General features: G+C 37.6%; 1 protein-coding gene across 5 annotated transcripts in view; it reads right to left on the bottom strand.

The window, feature by feature from the left end:
• Positions 1-22015, bottom strand: part of FRY (FRY microtubule binding protein) — a 329207-nt gene that overhangs the window by 92007 nt on the left and 215185 nt on the right. For all 5 annotated transcript variants that reach the window (XM_082366277.1, XM_082366278.1, XM_082366279.1 and 2 more), the window contains 11 exons: positions 18592-18850; positions 16579-16761; positions 14200-14286; positions 11708-11967; positions 11115-11304; positions 10375-10499; positions 8123-8180; positions 6800-6891; positions 6343-6515; positions 5108-5268; positions 3429-3539 (listed from right to left, as the gene is read on the bottom strand). In XM_082366277.1, coding sequence (XP_082222403.1) covers positions 3429-3539; positions 5108-5268; positions 6343-6515; positions 6800-6891; positions 8123-8180; positions 10375-10499; positions 11115-11304; positions 11708-11967; positions 14200-14286; positions 16579-16761; positions 18592-18850 — 1699 coding nt within the window. The remainder of the gene's footprint in view (positions 1-3428; positions 3540-5107; positions 5269-6342; positions 6516-6799; positions 6892-8122; positions 8181-10374; positions 10500-11114; positions 11305-11707; positions 11968-14199; positions 14287-16578; positions 16762-18591; positions 18851-22015) is intronic.

Here is a 22015-nt window from a genome sequence, read left to right as displayed (position 1 = left end):
GGTCAAATATCATCAACCTAGTTCCCCATGGGCTTAAGTACTTAGAAGCAGATAAAAGCTGGTGATACTATTGCAAAGGACTTAAAAATAACATCTCATTAAAAACTTAGTTCAACTTGAAAGAAAATCAGCAAGTTTTTATTGTGCTTTAGAAACTTTATAAAATGTAGATAGTACATAATTCACAAGTAAATGGTGAGTTATGGTAACTAAACACACTAGTGTGAATACCAGAAGAAACCAGATCACCAGCACCACTGAAGCCTGCTTTGTGTATTCTCTTCATCACTAGCCTCTCTCTCTTCCTCAAAAGTAACCACTATCTGGATTTCTACCACCATTGGTTAGTTTGAGCTGTTTTGAACTCTGTGTAAATAGAATTATATAGTATATAATTTTGTGTCTTTCTTTCACTCAACTTATGTTTAAAAGTCATCAACATTTATTCGTTTTCATTATTGTATAGTATTCTAATTTATGATTGCTCCACAATTTATTCATTCTACTACTGATGAACATCTGGGTTGTTTCCAGCTTTTGACTTCATAATGCTGCTTTGAATATTTCTATACATGTCTTACATTGCACATACTGGATAACTTCTTTTGTAAATTGCTTGTTTAAGTCTCTTGCTCATTTTTCTCTGAGTGTCTTTACCTTATTTATTTGTAGAGGTCCTTTATATATTCTAGATAAGAACTCTGTTGGCTTTATGTTGCAAATATCTTTTTTTACTCTACAGCTAGCCTGTTTACACTCTTAGTTGTGTCTTTTGGTGAACAGAAGTTATTAATTAGTCTCTCCTTATGGTTAGTAATTTTTGCATCCTGTTTAATAAATCTTTCCCTAACCCCAGGGATTAAAATAGCCTCCTGTTTTATTTTCTAGAATCTTCAGTTTTTCAGCTTTCACATTTAGATCTACAAACTATTTCTTTTTTTTTTTTCAATTTTTATTTTATATTGGAGTATAGTTGATTAACAATGCTGTATTAGTTTCAGGTGTACAGCAGGGTGATTCAGTTATACATATTCATGTATCTGTTCTTTTTCAAATTCTTTTCCCATGTAGGTTATTACAGAGCATTGAGCAGAGTTCCCTGTGCTATACCGTAGGTCCCTGTTGGTTATCTATTTTATTTTTTTTATTTTTTTAAATTATTTATTTATTTATTTATTTATTTATTTATTTTTGCTGTGTTGGGTCTTCGTTGCTGTGCGAGGGCTTTCTCTAGTTGCGGCAAGTGGGGGCCACTCTTCATCGCGGTGCGCGGGCCTCTCACTATCGCGGCCTCTCTGGCTGCGGAGCACAGGCTCCAGATGCGCAGGCTCAGTAGTTGTGGCTCATGGGCCTAGTTGCTCTGCGGCATGTGGGATCTTCCCAGACCAGGGCTCGAACCCGTGTCCCCTGCATTGGCAGGCAGATTCTCAACCACTGCGCCACCTGGGAATTCCTGGTTATCTATTTTAAATATAGCAGTATGTACATGTCAATCCCAAACTCCCAATCTATCCCTCTCCCCCCCATAACCATAAATTCGTTCTCTAAGTCTGTGAGTCTGTTTCTGTATAAACTATTTCTTCTTTTTCACTCGTGATATCTTATTTTTTCTTTTCTAAAACATTGGCTAGGATCTTTAGTATAATGTTGATAGAGGTAATAAAAATGGGCTTCCTTGGTCATTCTAAAGACCAAGGAAGCCCATTTTTTTTTTAAAGACACCCTTTATCAAAGACACCCTTTATCAAACTAAGGAAGTTCTTTTTTATTCTTAGTTTCATTAGTTTCTCTCATGAATGAATGTAGAATTTTATTAAATGCTTTTTCTGCATCTATTGAAATGATCAGATGATATTTCCTTCTTGAGACTTTAATATAATTAATATACAAATGAATTGAAGGACATTTGAATATTAAACCAATCTTGTAGTTCTTGAATAATCCCAACTTGATCATAGTGAATCATCTTTTTAATATATCACTGAATTCAATTTTCTAATATTTTGTTTAAAATTTCTGGGAATGAATGAATTTGCCTTTTAACTGTCTTTCTTGTTAAATTCTTGTCAGGTTTTAGTATGAAAGTTATTTGGGTCTCATAAAACATGTTGAGATATGTTTCCTCTTGATCTGTTTTCTCTTTGAGGATTTGCATTAAATCAATGCAATCTGTTCCTTAAATGTTGAATTAATCCATAAAGCCATCTGGTCCTAAAGTTTTCTTTGTGGGAAGACTTTCAATTATAGATTAACTTTCTTTGTTACTTATATGACTATTCAGATTTTCTTTTCTTCCTGTGCTGTGTTTTTCTAGGAATTTGTCTATTTTATCTAAATTTTGAAGTTTATTGGTACAAAGATGTTCATATGTTCTCTTATTTTATTTATTTATTTATTTATTTATTTATGACTGTGTTGAGTATTCGTTTCTGTGCGAGGGCTTTCTCTAGTTGCGGCAAGTGGGGACCACTCTTCATCGCGGTGCGCGGGCCTCTCACCATCGCGGCCTCTCTTGTTGCGGAGCACAGGCTCCAGACGCGCAGGCTCAGTAATTGTGGCTCACGGGCCCAGTTGCTCCATGGCATGTGGGATCTTCCCAGACCAGGGCTCGAACCCGTGTCTCCTGCATTGGCAGGCGGATTCTCAACCACTGCACCACCAGGGAAGCCCTGTTCTCTTATTTTTAATATCTGTAGCCTCTGTAGTGATGTCCTTTAACATTTCTGAGGTTGGTGACATACACCTTCTCTCTCTTAATCAGACTTGCCATGGATATACTAATTTTATTAGTCTTTTAACAAATTCAACTTTTGGTTTAAATGATCATTTCCAGTAATTTTTTCTCTTTAATTAGTTTCTGCTCTTATCTCTATTATTTCTTCAATGCACGTTTTTTGAGTTTGATATGCTATTCTTTTTCTAACTTCTTGAAATGGATGCATAGGTCATCAGCTTTTTTTCTTTCCAATATATGCACTTAAGGCCATATTCTAAGCAAGGTTTTATTTATAACCCGCAAGTTTAGTATGTAGTGGTTTCATTATTCTTCAGTTAAAAATATTTTTCACTTTCTATTTTTATTTATTCTTTGACTCATTGGTTAACTGGAAGAGCATTTCTTAATTCTTTTCTGTTATTGATTAGTAGCTTAATGCCACTGTGATCAGAGAACAGAGTCTGTATCTTTCAATCATCTGAACTTTGTGGAGACTTGCCTTATGGCCTAGTTTATAGTCAATTTTGATAAATGTTACTGTGTTTTTTATCCTGATGCATCGTAGTGTAATGTGAACAACACATAAGCCTACAGTTCTGAGGCTGATGTGTGAAGAGACTGTGCTGTGAACAATGCTTAGACAGGTCAGTAACCCAGCTGCGGCAGGATAACCAATACATTTAAAAACAATGTATTTTTGGCTAGTACTTACTCGTAAATCTTGACAAGCCAGAATGTTGTCAAGCCACTTATACAGGTAGCCATCTGGGGAAAGGCCCACATTGTCAAACACTGGGCCACAGCACAACACTGCTGACATTGCCTGATGATAAAACAGAACACAACCTGGGATGACTGAATGGTACATAACTGACTTTAAAACACATACTACTAGATTTATAAATGATGAGGGTCTTTTTTTTTTTTTAAATTAATTAATTAATTAATTAATTTTTATTTTTGGCTGTGTTGGGTCCTTGCTGCTGCGCGCAGGGCCTCTCTAGCTGTGGCAAGCGGGGGCCGCCCTTTGCTGTGGTGCACTGGCCTCACACTGCAGTGGCCTCTCCTCCTGCGGAGGATGAGCTCCAGGCACGTGGGCCTGAGCAGTTGTGGCACATGGGCTCGGTAGTTGTGGCTTGCGGGCTCTAGAGCGCAGGCTCAGCAGCTGTGGCTCACGGGCCCAGTTGCTCCGCGGCATGTGGGATCCTCCCAGACCAGGGCTCGAACCCGTGTCCCCTGCATTGCAGGCGGACTCTCAACCACTGCGCCACCAGGGAAGTCCCGATGAGGGTCTTTTAAAGCAGTTATTTCCACAAGATTTTAAAGCATTCCTTAGTAGGTTCAATAAAAAATACCAGATTCCCAATTTTGTCTCTTTTTATAAGAGTTAAAAATCCATAAATTGAACTTTGTAGACATGTAATTTTATAATAAATCTTTATAATGAAAGGCTGAGATATTCAAAACAAAATGACCATTTCACAAGACTTAAAATAAACTTACCATCAGTGACTTCAAGTGAATGAATTCTGCTTATGATAAATATAGCTTTTCAAATTTTGTTTTGATGACAAATATTTAACTAATATACTGAACCGACAAACTTGACAAATATTTGACTGATGCACTAAATTTGCAAACTATGAAAAATGTAGAAATAAATAATTGTGATTCTTAATCAAAGATAAAGAAAATGAAGAATATGAACTTTAGTTCCTTTGAGGTGGGGAGAAAGCAAGAGAAGGGAAGAGAAGGGAAGATCTTGATTCACTTTGTAATCCGTAGGTCCAAATGATTATCAGGGCCATGGCTTTTATTAGCTCCATAAAGTCAAAAGTCAACTTGACAGTTAGCAACTCCTGGTATATATGACTGAGACAATATACAGTTAGTTTTCTAAAGGAAATTAAGCTGTAAGAAATAATGGTTCTGAAAATTTTGAACAGTCCTAGTAGCGTAGAAACTTATTTCTGGGAGTCTTCTAGGATAGGAGGAGACTAAAAAGGGAATATATATATTTTAAGTTGGAAGTTAATTGGCAAGGCAGTTACTTAAAGGGTAAATAAGCAAAAACTATGGTTTTCATATAGTAGAAACCTTAGATAAAAGTGGGATCTTGGAAAAGTTTCGCATTTTGAAATTGTGAACACGATCGGAATATTTACATGTTTATACACAGCTATCTACCTTGTTTATGTACGGATATTTTAGAATTTATAAAGTAAGCTTATGTATTTATATACGTGTATATGTTTGGGTTTTTTTGCATGTGTGCTTATATTTTATCATGTCATATTATATTATTTATTTTAATCTTATTTAAGGCATGGTTGTTTAAGGAAAGAGACCATCAATCTGACAAAAGTCATTCATGAGGCAAAGGTGACCTACCTTTAATGCACAATACTGGTATCTTGTAATCTGATGATTTCTATCACTATAACGATCCAGAGGAGTGAACATAATGCTGAAGGGTCCTGCCCACTGGCTAAATAAGATGAAAAGATGGTGCCTCAGGCTTTGCTGGGGGAAGAGAAATCTTCGGTGGTGAACTAAAGAGAAAACAGAGCTAAGAGTCTACTAGACTGAAAAATACAGTGAATACAGTTTACGTTGCTATTGTGCATGATTCTTAAGTTTTGGGGAAAGGAGTAATTTCGTTTTCTAACTCAAGTTTTCTTTACGTAATGAAATATGTATTTAAAAAGTCAAGCTTAATTTTCTTTCCTCTCCTCATGTTTCAGTCAACAGCACCTTGTCTCAGAGCAGAAAGTAGAGATAGAAAATGGACTCACAGACACTGTTTTCTAAGCATTATCTAGAAAAACTGCAACACCTTCCACTCGGCTGCTGATTACATATAAAACGTTCTCTTGACTGCTGCTGCGTCTTTAGGAAGAACTGTGAAATACAACGGATAGACTGTCTATTTCAAACAAACATTCTTTAACTGAAGACGCTAAATCTTAATTTAGAGTCATCAAAAATGAGGAGGATTGGTAAGAATGTTTTACAACATCATAATGTTAAATCATAATGAAAAAGCAGAAACAGATGAGCTGCAGCTTTTTGTAATTATGTCAAAAAATTTTAATCCCAGCAATTAATTTTTATACCAAACTGACCAGCTATTTTTATTCTCTATGCTTCTAATATATGAAAATGTTTCAGACCCATTTGTTCTATGAAAAAAATCCCAATAATATAATTTCTTAGTCTATATAGAATTCTATATAATGTGTTGACTGGATAGAGACAAGAGCAGGAATATTGCTGAGATTATATGTTCAGAGATTAGCACAGTGAGAATGAAAAACTAGAGCCTCTGCGAACTTTCCCTCTGAATTACTTCCTTTCTATGGAAATCATACAGGTTCATTTTCAGATGGGAACCAAAACAAAGAACAGAAATAATGACGAGCACAAAGCCAAAGTTAATTTCTATTGTTGCCCTTCCAACTCTGTGCTGCATGCCCACGATCTGTTCCAAGGATTTCCAAACAAATAAACGATCCCATCCCAGACCTGCAAACAGGTCAGTAGGTTTAAAGAGGAAAGCACAGTAATGAGGAACACAGATGATATTTCAAGCACGAAAGGTAATTTGCAGTGATGTATCACTGTACCTGGAACACGCTGAATCAAGTTGGCAACCATGGCACTAAAATGTGCCCGGATATCTTTAAGAATTTCCACTTCTTTATCATTTTCAGCTTCTAGGAGCATGCGGGTCAGGTCCACGTATTCTAAGAACAAAGCTCCAAGGGCTAAAGTATCCCGTTCTAAGGCTCCATTGGTGCTGGAATAAAAGGAAATTAAACTTTTAGATGATTAGTCTTGATGTCAAAGTAGTACATGCTTCATGGAAAATAAGATTCACTGTCAGAACTCGCACACTAAATTTGTCCTTGACGAATATGCAGTGTAAACAGAATATGAAAAAAACAAGGTTTTTTGGACTTTTCTAAGTAAAAGTTAAAGGTAATATATTTTTTTATATAAAAAAAAGAAAGAATGAAAAAAAAAGAGGCAAAAACATCAGTTTGGTGAGGAGAGATCAACTCAGTAGTATTTCCACCTTACCTGTCACTTATTACACCAGCATCAGCCAGAAGTTCAAAAATTCGAAGTAGCTGTAGCCTTAACAAGTCTCGCCGTTCTCGGCGTTTTTTGTTCTGTGCAGAAAGAGGTAATACCGCTTATAAACATGGGCACAATAATGTTAACTATGCTTTAAAGGAAGATGTAATCTAGTCATTTTCAATTTTCTAAACACAAAGGACAGAAAGTATTTTTCTTTCTTCCTAATCCTTAGAGAAAATGCTTGCTATCACAGGCTATAAGAGAAACAGATCACAAGTAGGCCAATAAATATCTGTAAGTTGGAAATGCTGAGAGTCAACAAGCCTCATTTCCTAGAGGCCTCCAGCAGCTGCTGAAGAACTAAAGCATCAGAAAGGAGTGGCAAAGGACAGTGGACACTAACGGTCCCACCAGCTCTGGTCACAGAGGAAACACTGTTCTTACTTAAATTGCCAAACTTCTGCTACTTCTTGTATCTTATCTACTACATGGGAAGCCTCTTTTTTAGTCTTATTCTATTTTATTTAATTTTTTATCCGGCTACATTCTAAGTTTATCCTTTTCAGAGTTCACTTCAGGGAAGATAATGTTGAGGAAAGTACTTTATACACCAGACGAAACAAATAATGTTGTTGGCTATTCAACCTCTTATAAAAAAAGCAAACTAACTAAAACCCCAAATTCAATCTTAACTCAAGCCTCTTACAAAAGAATATAATATCTTAACATACATATGACTATTTAGGTTGCTTTTCTTTCATAAGTTTAGGACTTAAAATCTTTTAAAATCAGAACCAGATTATACTAAATACTCAAATATCAAAAATTAATGAAAATAACAAAAGTTAAAATAATAAGATTCATTGTTAAAAGCATGTTGGTATGTTTGTATTCTTTAGGGGAAACCATTGGGTATGGTTTAAATTCACACTACTGTCCAAATAAACCAAGGCATTAATTATTATTTTTTAATAGATCTTTATTGGAGTATAATTGCTTCACAATACTGTGTTAGTTTCTGTTGCACAACAAAGTGAATCAGCTATATGCAAACACATATCCCCATATTCCCTCCCTCTTGAGCCTCCCTCCCATCCTCCCTATCCCACCCCTCTAGGTCATCGCAAAGCACCGAGCCGATCTCCCTGTGCTATGCTGCTGCTTCCCACCAGCCAACTATTTTACATTCGGTAGTGTATATACGTCGATGCTACTCTCACTTCGCCCCAGCTTCACCCTCCCACCCCATGTCCTCAAATCCATTTTCTATGTCTACCTCTTTATTCCTGCCAAGGCATTAATTATATAAATTCAAAATCTTACCTCTGGTCTTCGTTCCAGAGCCTCTTTCATTAATGGATGAAGTTCTTCCACCAATTCTCTATGAATGAAAAAGGTGAGCATTTAGAATTCATTATTGTTGACACCAAATTTGTCGCAAAATACAGCCATTCAATCCCAAATCATCTGCTTTTTAAACTTTGCTTCTGACATCAAAATCTCCTCTGGCCTTTCCATTTCTGTATCATGTGGTGAAATGGAAATTGCCATTGGCTTGTACTTTGTATTATCAGTCTTAACTCCAGTGCTACGTATATAATTTGGGCTCAATACATATTTGTTGACTTGATTTTGATTTAATGTTCTGGAGAGTCTATGGCAAAAATCCCTACCTGAACAACTAAACCAACAATATTTTGTAAGTGCTTACTAAATTCAAAGCATTTTCCCACAGGCTGAGGGACTGAAGAGAAATAAAATTGATTCCCTAAACAGAAGAAATTTTCAGTCTAATTAGAGCAAAAGAAACAGGTGTAATAACTATGGCACTACCTTTGGGATCTGTGCTCAGAAGACTGTTGATTTTAAAATAAAGTCTTTTTGGAATTTCAGAGATGAATTCCTTTATTTGAGCTACATGATAAATGTAAATTATGGCAACTACTTTAATAGTGAGGTTCTCATCAAAATCTTTTCCCTTGTGTAGTAAAACTAAAAAATTTTATCATATTAATACATGTCTGATATTACATGTATATAATTCATCTGTCCCCATTTTCTCCAATTCTCAGCTTTATACCTGGTAATCTAACCAGCTGTCATCTTTAGGAACTGACTTCTGAATTGCTTTGTCAAAACAGACAAAATTAGGAGATCTAGCCTGTGGCTAGGTATTTTGTCTATAGTCTGCTCCATGTCTGAAAATCTTGTATTTTCTGGTAGAATATTTTGTGCTATTAGACATCACCCTCCAGGGAAATCCAAGGACACGAAGGTAAAAACTCTATGGCATTCTGTACTGAAGAACAGAAATCCTGTATTCCATTCCAGATTTCTCCAACACAGATGCTAGAATTTCTTCAAAAAATGGAAATAACGCTAATGGTCTCCTTCATCTAATAGCAATCATTTATCAAATATTTACGTGCATTTTTACATTCAATCCTCTTGATACATCTATAAGATAGATTCTATAATTATACCATTTTTTTTTAAATTAGAGAGATACACTTTATTTTTATTTATTATAACAATTTTACAGGTGAAGGAACTGAGTCCCAGGGACAGTGTTTTCCAGACCCACGTGGCCAGTAAATTGCGTAATCTTAGTTGCTCCTAGGAGTACTCAGACGGTAAGATATGCAAAAGAGCCTTAGGTTCTTTGGGAAAGACATTAGGTAATTCCAGGAATTGTTTTTATTATCTTCTTGTAGTATTTCTGTATGACGCTTTGTCTTAACTAATTAATCAGTGAAAACACCGGTTAACTGGCACTCCAGTAGTCAGAACTCACAATTGCTTTTTTTAAGGATAAAATTTGACTCTATACTGTAACAGATCTTTTTCAGTTGCTTCTAAAACGTCTCGTTAATCTTTATTTTTCAGATAGGGTTTCTCACAGATGCTTGGAGCTTTCCCTTTTCTGTGTATAGGAAAAACTAAGATTTTCTTTGTCTTTATAGGTTTTCGTTGCTCGATAAAATCATCAGAGGCAGCCTGAAATAAAATTTTATGATGACTCTTTGAAAAGGCTTTGACACTGCCTCGGATGGAATGGTTATTTGATTAAAGGTGTGAAATGAGTAAGGAATCCAGAAAGTGAGACATAATGGTTCTCTTAAGGCAGATACAGCATCTTATAGAAAGACCAGCAAGCGTGACACACAACAGACACCCCTGAAAGTGTTCTGTCAATGTTTAACCTTTGAGAGTCTGTTGTGTAAGTGGCTGATGAGCAGACACTCATTATTTTGACTTTATAGCCTCTGAACAGTCTGGCTAACTGGGGATCGACACGGAATTATCTTCATTTACGGTTATCTAAAACAAAGCTTGCAAGTGAGAGAAAATCTGAGACGTAAAATCAAAGTTGCAACGTCTAAAAGTGAAATTCGAAGCAGTTGCAGGGAATGCTTGTCACATGCATGTCAACCAACGAGGACATAAAAGGAATTGTGCAAAGCCTGCAGACCTCCAGACACATGCCAAACACGAACTCAAACTTGAGTTAGAAGCAGGAACTACGATAGCAGCAGTACACAGGAGTTTAGAACAACTCATTAAGACTACCGTACCTGAAAACAAGGGAATTTGTCCTTCCAAATCCTAAAACTAAGGACTCTGTGATCTCAATGCCCTCTAGTCTCATCAAAGGCACCAACTGCTTTAACAGAACTCCCACCGATGGGGTGCCTATGGCCTGAAACAAGTTGTTAAAAGTGAAAAAGAGGTAACATGATAACTGATGCTTCTTTTAATCAAACGATGATTCCATTATAACAGTTTTAAATTAGTACTGAACCACATCCCAAGGCACTGCCATCATTTCAGGAAAAAAAAAACACACATAAATTTTAAAATAGCACAATGAATGCATTTTTTACCTGGGACACAAATTCTAAAGAACATTCGTATTATAATAGTCTTCTTTTTTTTTTTAAATACTTAAATCCACAAAACCATCTTTAACAAGATAAGTTAATCAAGACATGGTTTAAAGGTGAACACTCGGTGAGGAGTGAGAGAAACATGGTATGTAGGACATGAACCAAACCTCAGGGCGCTAATAAATATAAGTCACTCTACGACCTTAGGCAAGTTTCTTAACTTCCCTTTATTTTCAGTTCCCCACTTGTCAGGGAGGAATAATAAATTATTCACACAAACGCTCAATGGAATTTAGAAATGTGTAGGATGAAAATCTGATCCCATATATTCCAGATGGCAGGCACAGTGCAATTCGCACTGTGAAATCTAGACAAACAAGCTAAAAAAAAACCTTACAGAATAATTCTTCTGAAGCATGTCATGTCACCTTGTTATCGTAGCTCACGGTACCATCAGGTGTAGTCGCCATTATTTCTGGAGTGGAAGCCCTTAAGTGTCCCGGGCTCATAATACTGGGTTTTGCGACTCCAAAACAAAGAATAAGGTAATTTCTCCACAATGTAACGTAGTTGTCTCCACTGCCGGCACTGCTGGTTTTCTTGGCATTAATTGGGCTGCTAGAAATACGAAGTCAAAAACAAGAGTGAAACTCAGTTCCGGATTTTAGGTATCACTTATTAAATAAAGATCCTGGGAAGCGCTCCAACTGAGTTGAACAATTGTCTGTCAAGGACTGTCTGTCTGGACAGGGAATGTCTCTATTGGATGGAAAGTTGAATAGAACTTTTCACCAGGAAGGGGCTGAGATTCTATACTCAGACAATCATAATGATTATTAAGGGAGGAAAAAAAATTAGCTCTAGACAAGAACTTTTAACCTGTGTTTACTCAATGTGAAGACTTCTGTAGTAAGATGGTCAGAAACTAGAGAATTATATCCCTATCTCATATATAAAACGAAAATGTAAGAGGGCAAATGGTGAGACAAACAAAACAGAGGGAAGCGTAGGGGTCCCTTACTTCGGGTCCACCAGAGGCATCACGGACTGCAGCCGCGTGAAGGCGTAGGGCCAGGCGTAGCTGAGGGCAGTGGGGCAGTGCTTGGGCAAGTTCTCCTGCCGGAGAAAGCTGAAGAGGCAGAGGACCCAGGGGTCTTTGACAGACTGAGCGAAAATCCAGACGTGGGAAGGGCTCTTCACATCGTAATGGCTGTTGACCAGGACGGCGTTCCACTCTACCAGCCACTGCAGGTCCACGCTGTGGGTCAGGGGTAAGGTCACCTGCAGGTGCAAGAAGCAGGCGATGAACCAGTGCTGAAAGGCCAGCTCCACGTCCTCGTCCTGCCTCAGCCCAACGCCCCTTCCTCCACGATGCTTTTCCCGTCCACCTCTGCAATGGGTCCAGCTCGGAACTTGAAGCACCCTTCCCACACCTCCCACGTCGGACCTGGGTTTGTGGTCACGGCCATTCCTATGGGAGACTGCAGGCAGCGGAAGTGCATAGTTCAAGGGCAGGGGTCAATGTCACAGAGCCCCACACACTAGTACCCAGGAGCTGCCCACTAAATACTTGTGGAACAAATATACAACATGAGCTAATTTGAACTTGACCATGGATTTGCCAACTTAAAATTCTGAAAAGTTATTAATCTCTGAGATTCATATTATCATATTATATAATATTCATATATTATCCCTGTAATTAGTATTTTTTTTTTAAGCCATGATCTTGTTTACCTTTACTTGGACCAAAATACATTCTCCCTGGCTTAGGGAGATGGCTAAATGCAATCTCTTTTATGAAGGGCATTTTACTAATGATTTTTGAGGTAAGATACCTACTTATTCTTGTCCTATGATATCAAGCCAAAATAATACATTCTAAAACATTTGGAAAGATATCTGTATCCACATTTAATCTATATTATATAGAGATATATATTTATATATTGATACCACATAATGTCTTATATTTCATTCTCTTTTAAGTCCAGAGTATCAAAGTTGAGGGAAGACCAAGTTTCAAATAATCTAGCTGTTGTACGTGGAGAGAAAATCACCGTTACGTTTGTCAGGCATTTAAAGTGACCCGTTTTATCTGTTGGGTCTCCAAGTTCCCATGCGCCAGCGTGCTGCACCTGTGGCCTCCATGGTTAATGGGCTGAAGAGGCGCAGCTTCAGCTTCAGAGCCAGAGACTTAAGGCTCCAACACTGGCTCTGCCCAAAGCCCCTGACCTGGGAACACTTCTGAACACCCCAGAGTCTCTGCCTGCTTAATTTATGACTTGGAAATTATAATGCTCATCTCACTTAATCTTTAAGTGGATGACATGAGATAAGGGATGTCAAAACCTGGCACAAAGCAGGCGCTACTTCCCCCCACGCCTCTTCTCCCCTTTCAGTGCATCTTCCTACGTGCAGTACTGCTGATCTGGTTACCCAGGCTCAAGATTCAGATTCTGATAAACACAGAACAAAATCACAGGAACAAAATATAATCTATAGGGAAACAAGATATGTATATAAAACAATTACACCTGACTCTTCCATTCAGTGTCAAAACAATCTGAATTTCTAAAAGAAGAGGTAGAGGTATTCACTATCACTGTTAAGGTCTGCACTGCTTGGCTAATAGTTTTAGTAATCACCATGAATATTCCAACCATAAGCAAGAACAGGGTTGCTAAAAATAGGGATCTGTGTTCACTCTCGGTCAGAAAAGGTCATTAAAAAGCTCACAGGTGCCTTTAGGTTTTATATTTATTTATAGCTCTTTGTCAAATATGTTTATATTCATTTATAGTTATTTGATCAGAATATACAAGGGGCATCAGTAATGTGGATTCTGCAGATGTGTCTTGCCTCTCTTCAGCTATTTAGCTAAAATCAATCCAAGTCCCATAACTGTGCTTTACTAATTTTTTTAAAAATCAGGTAATTAAAATCAGTTCCAATTTTCCTTCTACTTCATCAGAAATTGAAAGCTGCCAATATGCTCTTTAAAACAAAGAATGTATTTGTGTAGCAGATAAACCTCTACTAGATTCAGAGTCCAGAGAGGGTCAAGTCCAGGCCCTGAGACTCTGTGTGACTACAGCCCTGCCCCTTAATGTTGTTGAGTTTCAATACCTATGAGGGTCAAAATAGATAATAAATGTGAAAGCACCTTGTAAACTGTAAAACAACACATAAATATAGGTTATATAGCATTAAGTGTAATAAATAAAGCAAGTTAATTTTCTGAAAGAATCCTGAGCAATTCTTGAAATTGCAATTTGCAAAACTTTATCTATCTTCCTCAGACTCAAATTTTGATTTAAATTTATCTGAAGGTCTCCTGAGCTAGTATTTGAAAAGCTAGTCTTGTTTCCCTAAGTACTTTTGTTTTGGTCTATTCACCTGACATAAAATCCCAGAATTCTTCCATATCATTTTTCTTTGTGTCTCTTTGCCAGCCAGGCCCAGAGCTTATACTTAAGAATTATCAGTAATCAAGATCAAACGTGTACTTACTGAATCCGAAGCTGCTACGTGAATAAAACTTTCGAGAATGGAAGAACTTAGCTGATCCATGACATCAATCATAGGCCTGTCATCGTCCTGTACATAAAGGAGACGATTACTCTCCATGGGAAAATGAATCCTTCCACCCTCTCCACCGCCTTTGTCCAGCATGTGAAGCTTAACAGCTTGCAAGGTAGTGATAAGGGTTTTCTCACAGAAAAGTGAGTGCCAAGGTGGTGAAAGGTAGTGGGTAAAACTCCCTGTAATTCTGAGTTTAGTCTTACAAGTTTCAGTGGAAGATAATTAGAGCTCCAGTTTGACATTGTACTGAAAAGACACGTACTTGAATTTCAAAAACTCACGCACATACACTTATTTAGACTGGAATCTAAATCTCAGCATCACACATTATTCACTAAAGTGTTCATGTTGTCATTAATTTTAAAAAATGGAAAAGCCACGAAAATGCTACTTACTTAAGTCACTGATCTGCTAAAATAACTGGTAAATTGTTGACTGTGATTGAATTTCAGTCCCAAAGAAACTGCACAGGAGACTGACCACACACTCTCTGTAGTATCTATGTTGTGCACAGCTATTTGGTAAAAGAAGCAAATTGGAAAAAAGCACAGGAGAGAATATCTTACAGGAAATTCTCCTACATGATAGTGCGTATATACATGAACATGTGTGTTTGCCATCCTTTATCATAGAAAGGCTCAGAAATATGAAATTATTTACTTAGAAGCCTTATAGGAAAGCTTTGGAATGTCCTTATTCATGTATGAATGAGAATGGTTTCAAAAAGATTGTGGCTGAAAAAAAAACAAACAACAAAAAAACCAAGCTTGTAGATACAGAGACCGGATTGGTTGGTTCCCAGAGGTGGGGGAAGGGGTGGCAAAATGGGTAAAGGAATCAAAAGGTATAAATTCCCAGGTATAAAATAAATACGTCATACAGATGTAATGCACAGCATGGCGACTAGAGTGAACAAGGCTGTATCGCATGTTGGAAAGCTGCTAAGAGAGTAGATCTTAAAAGCTCTCATCACAAGAAAAAAAATCCTGTAGCTATGAATGGTGATGGATATTAACTACTTATTGTGGTGAACATTTCACAATATGTACAACTATGGAATCATTATACTGGACACTTGAAACTAATAATGTTGTATGTCAATTATACCTCAATAAAAAAAATTATACAAAAAAAAAAGCTGTTGCTGGTCAAAGAAAGCACCATATGAGAAATATTCTTAACACAGTATGCTGGAATAGCAGTTAAGAACCTGGGCTGTAGAGGCATGTATATCTGGCTTTCAATTCTAGCTCTGCCACATCCTAGTTGTTGATTTTGGGTAAGACATTTAACCCCCCTAAACCTCAGTCTCAGAATCTGCACTATGGGGAAAATAACAGTACCAATTCTTAAGTTATTGTGAAGGTTCAGTGAGATAATATGTATAAAGCACAGCTCACTGCCTGACACATACATGGTAATTATTATCGTTATTATCATAATTAGAGACTTAATGGAGGTTTATCAAAATACAGCATGTCCTAGAGATCCATTTACCAGATCCCAGAGATGTCCTAAAATACATCAGAAAGCTTGCTGCGGAAATGTGAACAGAAAGGATTGAGACACATTTGAAAATATTTTGTGAAAACACTGATCATTTTAAGGATCATGAAACCAAGATTAGTGATTTAAAACAAGAAAACAGAAAGTAGTATTTTTCTAAAGAAGTATGTGACGTAAAAAGCTGGTCCTTCTTTCATCAACTCGTGGATAGAGTTTGGCCACCTGTGCCGACAGGCAATGAAACTTAACATCTAAACAAGGGTGTACAGCCCTTGACCGAGTGCAGGAGAATAACTGGAGTCAATCATGGTTATTAGTCAGCTTACTTCTCCCGTCTCAAGTGGACATATTTTCTTGTGATGCCATTTTTCTACCACTATTGAGATTAAACAATTTTCAGTGAGCCAGACTGTTTGGTACCTTGCTCATTTTAAATGGGATGCATGGTTTTCTCAAGTTCATTCTCTAATATAAATGTAATATCTTCTTAATTCTATGTACGTTGAACATTATGAAAGAAAATGATCTATAACTGAAGCTTAAGATTCACTTCTTCACAAAGCACCATCTCTTAGAGAATCAGGAATGGTCTATTCTCTTGCCCTCAGAATATATGAATTAGCTCTTGTAGATCAACAGTACGATTTCATAATTAAAAACCCACCCTGAATCAAAAATTATTTGTTGACATCATGGGACATGAAAGTACATAAAATAGTAATGCATTCTTTACGGTTTTTAACCTAAACTTTGAAACTGTTGAAAGATATGAATTGGAAAATTCAGAAAAATAATCCATACCTCAGGCTGACCCAGGGCGATGAATAAAGCTCGAATTTCCTTGAGTATTAAAACAGACAGTTTGCGTGTGGCCACCTGGAAACTGCAGAGTAAAACCAGAGCAAAGCCTTCCACGGCATGGAGCACACTGCAGTGGGGACCTCGCTCCGAATGCATTCGGTGGCTGGAGCCATTGGCAATGAGCTATTGTGCAATAAGAACAACATTTTATGTTCAGAAAAACAACAGTGGAAGAAGAAGCCACTCTTCTATGTACATCTTCTGGCATGTTTGACCTTGTAATACTAAAATAAATTATACCAGCTTAGAACCAGACATGTCTATGAATTCATTATTATTCATGAAATATCATAGATCCCTTTTTATTTTCAGACCAACTGTCACTTTGGAATACCATCAGCCCTCTGTTACCTCTGATAAGGAATAACTTTTCAAAGGTTATTATTAGCAGGAATAAAAACAAAACTGCTTCCATCCATATCATTTGAGATGACACTGTATATTTAATTAAAGTGTTCTAATTTGGCTTTACTTAAATTCTCTATAGAGAATTCTCTATTTTAAATTCTCTATTTTAGTTACTACTAAATTGAATTTTCAAACATTGATTTTCTAATCAGACTTCTTTTCATGTTAGATTTTAATCTGGGTTTTGCATGTTAATGAGATGGGTTCTGAAAGTTCCCAAACCAAGTGAGTCTCAAACAAAAGCAAGCCAGACAACAGGGCAGATTCCATCTCCATTTCAGTCTCCCTTTTTCAAGCATAGGTAATCCTTGTTTTCCTCCCTGTCATCTTTTGGCAAGTGCAGGACACAAGGAAGGAGTAACGCCCTGAAGCTCATCTCTGAGGTTAGCCCATCTGGGATCCTAAATGCTATCATACTTCCCAAGCCTCGACATTCTTCAGATCCTCAGCTAAGCTCTTCTCCGGCCAGACCCCTCTCCGTCTGCTCGTTGCCAACACCAAGTCACACAGCCCTGGTTCCCATCTGACAACACTCCTCCTCAACCTGCTCTTCAAAATGTTATCATTAATTTTTACCATTCATGACTGAGGCAGGAAAGAATAAAGAAACCACAAGACTATCTTCTCTGGATATTGGAGAAAGCAACCAATTTGTTGCTGACTAGGGGGAAAAAACTGGTGGGCAGCTAACTTTTCTATATCCATATCCAACTCTATATCCATATCCAACTCTATATCCATATCTGCTCTAAGTCATATCCAGATCTAGATCCATATCCATATTCATATCCAGATCTAAATCCAAATCCATATTCATATCCAAATCTAGATACACATCCATATCCAACTCTAGATCCATATCCATTTCCAGCTTTATATCCACATCCATATCTAGATCCATATTCATACCCAGCTCTGTATCTCTTCCCTACGGTCATTTGCTCTTACAAACAGATTTATAATCATAATTCTCTGAAAAAAAAATCATTTTCTACTCCGTAAATGGCCTTGCTAATGTTAATAAATCTAACCTGGTGTGGCATATGATGCCCTGAATTTCTTTTTTTTTTTTTTAATAGTATCACTTATGTCTTTTATTAGAGAAATATGGAATGCTTATAAACGAAATTAACTATAGGGCGTAAAATTCATATTTCATATACAATTTGGCAATGGTAGTCCCACTGTTAGACAATTTTTTATAAAAGACAAAATTAAAAATCTAATAAGCTACTTTTATACAAAGTTGCTATATTTATGCCTTTACGTAGGAAAAAAACATTTATAATGCAAATTAGGACATACATAATCTTACAATTTTATACAATGTAATGAAAATAAAAACATAACACAAAATTTGTCCTTTATAAAATGCCCTGAATTTCTTGGCCACAATTTAAGCAGATGGAAAAACTTAGGGACATCACTAGGGAGAAAGTTCCTAGGTAGCTGAAAGTAAGAACCACAAGGTTCTCTGGGCTGCAACTTATTTATATATATGTGACATCAAGAATATAAAATTAGAGGGAAAAGGGTGAAAATCACCTCTGAATTTCTGATTTTGTTGGCTTGTTCGTAGACTTTTCCTTGAGTTTGTATGACCAGTTTCCACTGGGTGAGCAGCTGAAGCAGTAACTTGAGGGAAGAATCGAGGAGTGTGTGATGCATGTCATTCACCTCCCGGAGCAGGAAGTTGGTAAAGCCAAACAGGACATCTTCCCTCCAGTCTGAGAAGTCAACAAGTAAACCCTGAAGAGAATTTTGCGCAATATGTCGCAGTTCATCGTCCATATGAATAGAGAGCCTGTGAGATGAATAAAGACAATGAAGTCATTTACTTTATTAGTTTTTCTTCTATATCTGTAAAGGAACATATATAAGGCCAGAGCCTTTTACTGTATCTGAAAAATGGGTCACTCTCCCCTAATATATTATTATAATTTTCACTCAGCTCCCCTAACGTTAATACCTTATATAACCATGGTACGTGATCAAAACTGAGAAGTTAACATTGGTACAATGCTATTAACTAAAGTACAGATTTTATTCAGATTTCACCAGTTTTCCATCAATGTCCTTTCTGTTTCGGAATGCAATCCGAGATACCATGTTGCAATCCGAGATACCATGAATTCTTTTTAATACATTACTGACTACAGAATAAATTAGTATCAAACCTTACCACTTTTAAGGATGGTCCTGGAGAAACTAAGGGACTCATCCAGAAGTTCAGTGAAAATGAGTAATTAAAAGTTAGGCCAGCTGTCCTCAATTGGTTCTGCCCCCATGAAGGGATTTTTGGTAACATCTACAGACATTATTGGTTGTCACAACTTGTAGTGTGCTCCTGGTATCTATGTAGTAAGTAGAAGCCAGGGATGCTGTTAAACATCCTACAATGCACATGACAACTCCTATGACAAAGAATTATCTGACCTAAAATGCTGACAGTGGCAAAGTTGGGAAATCCTGAGTTTGTCAACTGAAATAATATCAGTGTATTTGTGGTTTAAACCAGAACATCATAATAATATTATTAAATAAATCTCAACATTGGTATGGAGCGTTATAATTAACATCATGCCTTATAGATTCATTCATTCACTTATTTAATAAACAAATGTTTTTGAGGTCCTCCTAAGATTCAGGCCCTCCTAAGATTCAGCCCTTAGGATATGGAGTACAGTATGGCTGTGTTTACTGGGTAGGGTGTTAGCAAGAGCAAGGTATGAGACAGTCCTGGAGAGGGAGCAGGGGTGGTCCGGTGGAGTGTCTGTGGGCCACCCAAGGAGGCAACACAGCAGGAAGAGGTTAAGTGTGAGTGCTCTGGAATCAGAATGCCTGATCACTGCCTTGCCTCTGTCATGCATTAGCTATGTGACCTCATGCCAGTTACTTCACCTCTCTAAGCCTCAGAGCCTCATTTGGAACATGGGGATAATAGCTGTACTTGTAGCTCATAACCTGTTGTGAGGTTCATTGAGATGATCTGTGAACAGTGTTTAGTACCACACTGAGCATGCAGTAAGCACTCAGTACAGGTTAGCTCTTACTATGAGAAGAAAATGAACTGTATTCAGAAAGTTACAGGGGAAGTAACATGATTAGATTCACATCTGAGAAAAAAAAGTTAGGCAGGAATATGCAGGATGCGTTGGAGAAGCCACAAGACGGAGGGCAGAGACCGGCTGGGAGGTCATTGCAGTGACTCAGGCACCAAGTTGCGGGGGCCTGACCCAAGGCAGAGAAGTAGTAAGGAAGGGAGAGATGGAGAGCAAAGACACCCAGGAGATAGAATTTCAAGGACTCAGCAGCCCGGAATTGTTCAGTGTCAAAGAAGAAGCTGGCCAAGTCAACAGGGGCCCCCATTAAATAGGACATAATATCTTCAACCAACAGAAAAAGAAACTGTGAACCAGAGTGGTTAAGGAATTTCCTCAAAGTCCAGGATTCCAACCCAGGACTTCTCATCTTTAATCCAAAGTTTTCTACATAAAACAGGCCTGATACAGTTACATATTTTTGAATAGATAGTATTTCAAAAACTTGATACTGAATACCCTTCTTATTCTCTAGAGTATAAAGTACACTAATTGGTCCAAATTTGACAATATAAACCAGGCAAAAGCTCATTAATGAGCAGATATATACCAAGTCAGGGAAGATATATCTTCTGTTCCAAAAGCAAGTTAAGTTCTACAAAACTGCTGAGAAGGAAGAGCTGAGCTAATTCTTCAGGGCAGACTTGCTATTAAGTCTATAGCTATTAAGTAGGTCATAGTTGCTGAAATAACACACAGAGGTCTTTAACCGGGGCTTCTAGTTAAGGACTAAGGCAGGAATTTACAAATTTTCTTTGTATTTTAATCAGCAGCTCCATATTTTTTTCAAAAAATTTTATGTAGAACTCTAGTATATAGTACAACCGAGTTGTGGGACTTCCCTGGTGGCGCAGTGGTTAAGAATCTGCCTGCCAAGGCAGGGGACAGGGGTTCGAGCCCTGGTCCTGGAAGATCCCACATGCCGCGGAGCAACTGAGCCCATGCGCCTAGAGCCCGTGCTCCTCAGCAAGAGAAGCCACCGCAATGAGAAGCCCGCGCACCGCAACAAAGAGTAGCCCCCGCTCGCCGCAACTAGAGAAAGCCTGCTCACAGCAACAAAGACCCAACGCAGCCATAAATAAATAAATAAACAAATTAGTTAATTAATTAATTAATTTATTTATTAAAAAGAAAGAAACGAGTTGTTCTGGTTGAAGCTGGGTAAAGGACCTGAAGCCCCCCTGTGAGAGGAAACATTCCTTCAATCTACAGGCAGCTTCCAGTCACCTTTGCAGCCCATGGTTTGAAAACACTAATTTATGGAAAACACTTGAGGTCATGTTTCCATCTTAAGTTTATTGTTCCAATTTATTACATTTATACCTGTCTATAGTCCTGAATGTCTTAGAGAATAAGCTTCTGCAGCTGACGAACCACCTTTTAAGGACAGGAACAAGAGGCACTCAGTAAATGTTAACTGATGGTAATGATATTGTTCATTGTTACAGGTTGTGTCTCCTCCCAAATTCACATGTTGAAATCCAAACACTCAGCACCTGAGAATATGACATTATTTGGAAATAGGGTCATTGCAGATGGAATTAGCTAAATTAGGATGAGGTCATGCTGGAGTAGGGTAAAATCCATACGGCTGGTGTCCTTATAAGAAGGGGAGATTTGGAGACAGACACACACAGGGAGAACACCATGTAAAGATAAAGGCAGAGATCAGGGTGATGCTTCTATGAACCAAGCAAGGCCAAACAATGCCAGAAACCCCCAGAAGCTAGGAGAGAGGCACAAAATAGATTCTCTCCCACAGCCTCAGAAGGAAGCAACCCTGATGACTTCTAGCCTGTGGAAGTGTGAGACAAGAAATTTCTGTTACTTAAGCCACCCAGTGTGTGCTATTTTATTACACACATGAA

This window comes from Balaenoptera borealis, assembly GCF_965194805.1.
Source record: "Balaenoptera borealis genome assembly, chromosome: 18".
Lineage (NCBI taxonomy): Eukaryota > Metazoa > Chordata > Mammalia > Artiodactyla > Balaenopteridae > Balaenoptera > Balaenoptera borealis.
The sequence above is the reverse complement of the archived record's forward strand: the minus strand, read 5'-3'. Positions and strand labels throughout refer to the sequence as shown.